This window comes from Phoenix dactylifera, unplaced genomic scaffold (genome assembly GCF_009389715.1).
Source record: "Phoenix dactylifera cultivar Barhee BC4 unplaced genomic scaffold, palm_55x_up_171113_PBpolish2nd_filt_p 002008F, whole genome shotgun sequence".
NCBI classification, from domain to species: domain Eukaryota; kingdom Viridiplantae; phylum Streptophyta; class Magnoliopsida; order Arecales; family Arecaceae; genus Phoenix; species Phoenix dactylifera.
This window is the reverse complement of record NW_024069287.1, coordinates 42,563-49,641: the sequence shown is the minus strand read 5'-3', so window position 1 is coordinate 49,641 and position 7,079 is coordinate 42,563. Positions and strand designations below refer to the sequence as shown.

The window sequence follows — 7,079 nt, the reverse complement described above, 5'->3', positions numbered from 1 at the left end:
GAGTATGGAAGGGAGCGACTACTCTACTGTTACTGATTAGATCAACAGATAACCCATCAAGATCAGGAAATATCACCTGGTGATTGTGGATATATGTAATTATCTAGCCACTCCTGACAAGCAGATGACAGAATGGAAGGCTCTGCAGCAAACTTCATGAATTCAATTCTGCAAGTTTTAGTTGCAGTGCTTTTATTCATCATGTTTGTATGGACTGTTTGCATGATTTGGAGGTCATTGTTTACCGAGCCAGAGCATTATCAGCCAGGATTTGGAGGCAAAATAGCAACAATAACAGGGAAGAGAGCATAAGATTTAGGGACTAGATCAGAAGAAACACAGACCTCAAAAGATAGAAAAATATAGAGGAAGTGCCTAGAAAGCAACAATAACAACAGAACCACTATGGTTCTAGCAGCCAGCAGATATTGCACAAAGAGAGTTGAGAGCAGCAAGACAAATTTTAGAGAAGACTGGAGTATCAACTCTGCCTCAGATCGTCCCGTATGTTCGCTAAATTCTTTCACAGCCTCAGGAAACCAAATTCGCACTTAAAGTCTAGGCTGATCCCTAAGTTCTTTCTCACTAAGATGTAAATATATTCTTATATATCTTGGGCAGACCTCACTTTTTTCTCACATTCATACCGTTTAATACACACATTACCATACCCATCAGGATTTTCCTTGCAAACATATAACAACAATAATGGCAGAAACAACATACAACGCTCCTCATTCATGCAATTATGTAATAATCTGCTTGCTCGACATCTAATAACAGGTTAAAACATGTGGAATCCATCAAGCATATGTTGAGGGGCACACCATATGTTATTAAATTCTCAATGTACTAAGAACAGAACCTCACATTATAAAGCAACGACCATCAAACAGCAGCTTCTCCCAAAATCTCAGATGATAAGGACATGATGTAGTAAGGCAAACATAGGATAGAATGACCAACAACAATCCAACAACATGGAAAGAACATTACGATAGCAACCAGAAAGTCCTAAATAATGGGATATAGCAATCTTTGCAACCCCAAATCTAAGCGGCGGTCAAGGTGTTGGCGATATCAATGACAAATCGATATCTGACATCTGACTTGGCAAGTCGCTCCATCGCCTTGTTCACGTAATCCATACCAATGAGCTCGATGTCCGCTGTTACATTGTGCTTTGCAGCAAAGTCCAACATCTCCTGGGTATCCTGCATTCCTCCAATGCAACTGCCCGCCACAATTTTCCCACCTATAGGCAGATCCAGCAATTCATTTCATCAAAACACCATCAAGTAGAACATAGGAAACACCAATCTTACAGCACATTTAAGAAACAGCACTTTACTTACCCATGATCAAAGAGAAAACTGGTAGCTCCAGGGGCTTGTCTGGAGCACCCACCATGATCATCTTCCCATGGGTCTTCAGCAGAAAGAGTAGTGGCATGAGGGAATGGACCGCAGATACTGTATTGATAATACCATCCATCGTGCCCATGGCAGCCTAACAGGACAAGATAACATACAAGAGTAAGATACAAGTGTTGGTTGCTGTGGATTTTGTAGTTGGAATTGCTCTATTTTACCTGCATCTGCTCAGGGTTGCTGCTGATCATGAAAGCATCAGCTCCCAAATGTTCAATTGCTTCCTTCTCCTTCCTCGGGGACGAGCTAATCACTGTGACCTTCACTCCAAATGCCTTGGCAAACTTCACAGCTACATGGCCGAGCCCTCCGAGCCCGACCACCCCAAGATGCTTCCCCGGCTCATTGAGTCCAAAATACTTCAATGGGCTGTATACAGTGATGCCAGCACAAAGCAGTGGGGCACACTTGTCTAGGGGCATGGTGTCAGGGATCCGCATAACGAAATGCTCTTTGACGACTACCATGTCAGAGTACCCTCCATAGGTCATTGTTCCATCAGCGTCGATGGAATTGTACGTAAGTATCATTCTCGGACAGTAGTTCTCGAAACCTTGTTTGCAGCCGTCACAGGAACGGCAAGAATTAACCAAGCAGCCCACTCCCACCTTGTCTCCAACCTTGAACTTACGTACATTGCTCCCCACTTCAGTAACGGCGCCAACAATCTCATGCCTGCAAAGTTACTTCTTTTTGGTGAATCTTCATGTACTTTCATGTATATGGGGGATGTCTATCAAATGGTTGCTTTGTGCAATGGTGAATATTTTTTTGTGCTCATGTGAATGATGTTGAGAGTGAAGCAATATTGAAAATTTCTGCTTCCCTAAGGATGAATGCACTGATACTCCATGCACAGGCATGACTGCAACAGCAATAGTAAGATGAAAACCATGACAGACCATGACATCATTACAAACGAGCACTTGCCACAGTTAGCAGGCCAGATCTTCACATTTAACATTTATAGGTGCAGTCAACCAGATTCTTGAGATAATTATTAGCCAGCACATGCATCAGCAATTGAAATAAAAGATTTTATTATGCTAACAAAATTTTGCAAAAGCTAAAAGATTTTACTCCAGGTCCTATTTTATGTGGCAAGCATTCAAAAGTCTTTTGGTGTCCATTGATATGCAATGGCTATGGTGAGTCTCCAATGCTGACAAGTCACGCTATAATTGCGTCATATCGTAAATAAAATCGACTCTAATCATACCATTGAATAAAAGAAAGCAGATCACGTAAAGCTTAGTTACCAGAAACGGGGTTGGCTGCAGGAGCAGATTTAGTTGCATATGCGGGTGCACAAAAGCAGGTCTCTCAAAAAAAATTTAGAATTGGAAGTGCTTAGGAAGTAGGTAGAGGAGCAAATTTCCTAAGATTCTGAAGCGGGCGCAGCACCATGAGTAGAAACTTCCTGCTAGTAACAAGTAAATTACAACACGCAACTGTATCATTGAAAGAGAATGCTGTTTTTCAGCAAAAATAATCAAAATATGCATTTTCCATTTTCTTTAATCTCATCTAAATGAGTATTAGAGAAAGGTTGCATTATGGATAAAAATGTTTGTTGGTGTTCAGAGGTACATACCCTGGGACAATCGGGTAGATGGTATTTGTCCATTCATTCTTTATGCTATGAAGATCTGAGTGGCAGATCCCACAGTATAGTATCTTTATGGTGACATCGTCATCTCCATTGTTCCTGTAGGCCAGTCAATTGTCCTGCTATTAGTCATTTATTCACAGACAAGAAATGTTTAAAGATTTCAATCAACTACCGCAGGAATCACGGACAATCACAAAAACAATATAAGATCATAATTATTAGATTCCAACAATATCCAGATACTTAGCCAGTTATCTAAGCACGAGGCAAACTACCCATGTTTCATCAGATGACTTCCCCTTGATAATTTTATTTTAGAAGGCAAACTATCATTCGTCCCTCTCAACTAAAGGATTGAATCCATCATGGCCATTGACCAATCAATCAAGCATTTAAGGCAGACGGGGCTGTCCCGATTTTCTAATTGAATGGGATGCACCGCCGTCCCGCCGCTTCCTGACATTTGAGATAGAGAATATCGATACGCTGATCGAGACGCTAGGATGATGGCGAGACGGTCTTATCCCGATATATAGGACAGTACCTCATCTTGGTGACCTGCGGGATGTCCCCACCAAAACTTGAATCCTTAGGCCCTATTTGGAGGAGCTTTTGGAGAGCCAAAAAGCATTTTCTGGCCCTCCAAAAAGACTTTTAGATGAAATAGGAATGTTTGGTAAAATTTCGGAGAGCTATTTTAGCTTTTCCAGAAAGCTAAAAACAGCTTTTTGGGAAAGCTCTATTTTGAAGCTTTTCGAAAAAACACTTTTAGACCCAGTCGGAAAGCTGTTTTTTTGACCAAAATACCCGTGATAAAATATAACAATTACACAAAATATCTCTTTAATAATTGTTTAACCAATTTTATCACCTAGCTAGAAAATTTGTTATATCATGAGAAATTAATTTACGCTAATAATTATAATATTTTATATCTTTATTATTGTATTATACTATAAATATAATATTATATTGCATTATATCATAATACATTGATATGTTATGTTAAATAATTTAATATTATATTTAATTATTATGCTATATTTTGCAATATTATATTACTATAATATAATAATTTTATATTACATTACAGTAATATTATCTTATATTATATATTTATGTATTAATATATATATTATATTTTATTATGCTTTGTTGTATAATACCATGCAATATCCTTTATGGTTATTTTATCATACCAAAAATACTTTCTCAATTTGTTTATCAAACACATGTTAAAATGGCAAAACACTTTAGAAATGTAGTTACCAAATAGCAAATAGCTTTTTATAAAAGTTGTACTTCAAAAAACTCTACTTTCAAAAGTTCTACTTTCAAAAACTCTGCTACCAACCGCTCCCCCAAATGGGGCGTTAGTATGGACAGTGCAATTTGATCAGATTATATTGGGCTCAAATTATGTTGTTGATCAATGGTGTAGGTTTTGGCCGAGCTTGTTCATAAACAAGAAAAGATAAAACCAGGTCCAAATAGACCTCAGACCATGGTCATAAACATAACAAGTGGGCAGGTCATGGAGTAGGTGCAAAAAGGGTTTATAAACATAGCACACCCACTAATCTTTTCTTTCCAAGCTTTGCTTCATTTTAAAAATATTTCCATTATTTTCCACCTTAAAAACGATATCAATAAAATTGTCTAGAATAACATAAACAATATAAAGAAAGAATCTCGCACCATCTATCCTTGGACACAAATAAAATAATAGAAAAATCGGTAGAAAGAACAAAATCGATGCAAATCTAAAGAAATGACGCCAGGAATACTTGAGAGGGAGAAAGAAAGAAAGAATCCCATGGGGTTTTCTATAACATTAAGAAAATAAACCAAAATAACAAAGAAGAAACAAAAAGGAGCTAGGATTCTAAGTTTTAGCTCATGTGTTCTTAAAAAAGAGGAGACGGAAGAGAAAAAGAATGGTACCTTCGAGAGAAGGAGAAGGGAGAGAGGACGCCGGAGTTATCTCTGGCCGCCCACCCGAAGGCCTTCCGGGGGTGCTGCGTTTCCGGCGATGCCTTCACTCCGTTCTCCTCCGTCACCGACCCCATTTCTTTTCGTTTCCTCGGCGACCCCGGCAGAGAGAGATTGTGATGGAAACAATGGGGAAAGGAAGGAACGAGAGAGGAAGGACGAAAAGATTCGGAGGATGTGGAGAAGGGAAGAGAGGCTTCTGGGCTTCGAGTATCGCTACAGGCTAGGAGGTGACCAGCATTATATAGAAAGGGGAGTAATGGCCGATGACGTGAGTGATGACATTAATTGATTGGAAAATGGTTGCCCTTACTTGGGAAGGGGGAAATAAAATTACATGGGAAACGCGTTCAGCTTTTGGCGTTTCTCCTAGCTTTTGCTAATAAATATGATAGAAATTTGAAAAAAAAAAAAAAAATTCTACTACTAATCATCTTCCAACCGCCGCCTACTTTACCAAGCTGATACGATAATCCGAGATTGATGTGGTACAGGAAGGTAAATTATAATTAATTTTTTAAAAAAATTATCCTTCTAAATTTTATTTTTATCCCATACTTTAACATATAATTTAATAACATATTAATTAAATCATTAACTTTATATAAGATCTAAATGCCACATAAGAAAAAAAAATAGTCTTAAGTAATATATTGACAATCCAAAAATATAAGAAAATATGTGTCCCTCCACTAATAAAATGAAATTTTAATTTTTCACCAAAAGTAAACAGTTTTACTAACATCTTCAATTTGACTGGTTGTTGGTGTGGACTTTACAAAATGCAGCATATAAATATAAAAAACATATATATTAAACTTCTAAATAAACGGTCTATGAGGTATTAGGGATCGATGGCATCATTATCATCTCTACGATTTGATGAAGTATCGGGAACCTATAAGAAAAAAATAGAAACTTTAGAAGTTAAGAATACGAGAATTATTAAGTTCATGCAAAAATACGTTATAATTATATAAAATATTCAAATTGATGTAGTTATTTATCTGAGAAAGGGCAAATCTATGCAACATAGATGAAATCTGGTCAAGCTGAGCTCTTAAAAATTGTATCTCTATCAAAATTGTATCTCAGTCTGATGGCTCTGCCTCAACTCCACTATATCGGTATGATAGCTCTGCATTATCTGCTCTAACTCTGTCTGATGGCTCTGCCTCATTTTCTCCATCGCTGCCTTCAGACCACAAACATCTACAGTGCTAATACCTTATCTAGCAATAGCATCTTGGGTATATCTTCTTACTGCAGACAACTAAATGGTAGTAACTTTAGCACCATAACCCCTCACTCGACCATAACACTTCGGGCTCACCAATTTGGCGGACACCTGAGCTTCGACGCGACTAGTCGCACCGGATGATGACGACTCCCTAATATGCTCTGAAATAAGGGATGCAATCTTGTCCTATATCTCTCAAAAAATAGTCACATATTAATGTTTGAAAAAATGAAACTAATAAAAAAATTGTTGCACAAATCAAAGATGAATACATACAACTAAATCTCTCGACTCTTTCCGAAAAAGCTGCCATCTCGGTGGGTATGAGTCATCCTATAGAACTCCACCTCATTAGACTCTCTACCATGCTCTTCAATCTACAACAAAAAGTATATTGGCAAACTATATATCATGATATGTGCTATATGATAGAAAAGTTTCAAAAAGTTTCAAAAAAACTTATAAATTCATCTCTACGCCTCGCATAACTCATCGAGACTAAAGTGTGAGGAACTGCCTGAAATGCTCGTACTGTTCTACCAATGTCGGAATATATCTGCCAAAAAAAGTAAACAATGTAATATATTCGATGTATATATTTGCAATTCATATTAATAATAAATAGAATATAAGGTGATGGGGGGCAAAATGGATCGTCCCGCTCAAGGCAAGGGATCGTCCCGTCCCGGCTGAGCAGACCACAACGCCGACCAGATAGGACCACAGTCCTGCTCAAAATCAACCCGATCTCGGACTCCACCGAAGGCTCAGCTGACCTTGGCCGGATCTCTCCGCTACCACGGCC

At 38.1% G+C, this 7,079-nt stretch overlaps 1 protein-coding gene across 1 annotated transcript; it reads right to left on the bottom strand.

Moving 5' to 3' along the window:
• Nucleotides 1-810: 810 nt before the first annotated feature.
• LOC103721082 (probable mannitol dehydrogenase) lies at nt 811-5,259 on the bottom strand. Its single transcript, XM_039123059.1, has 5 exons — nt 4,987-5,259; nt 3,025-3,138; nt 1,592-2,105; nt 1,356-1,509; nt 811-1,255 (listed from the first exon to the last, which is right to left on the bottom strand). Exons 1-5 carry the CDS (start codon nt 5,109-5,111, stop codon nt 1,053-1,055), a joined length of 1,110 nt encoding a protein of 369 aa, XP_038978987.1. The 5' UTR covers nt 5,112-5,259; the 3' UTR covers nt 811-1,052.
• Nucleotides 5,260-7,079: the final 1,820 nt, after the last annotated feature.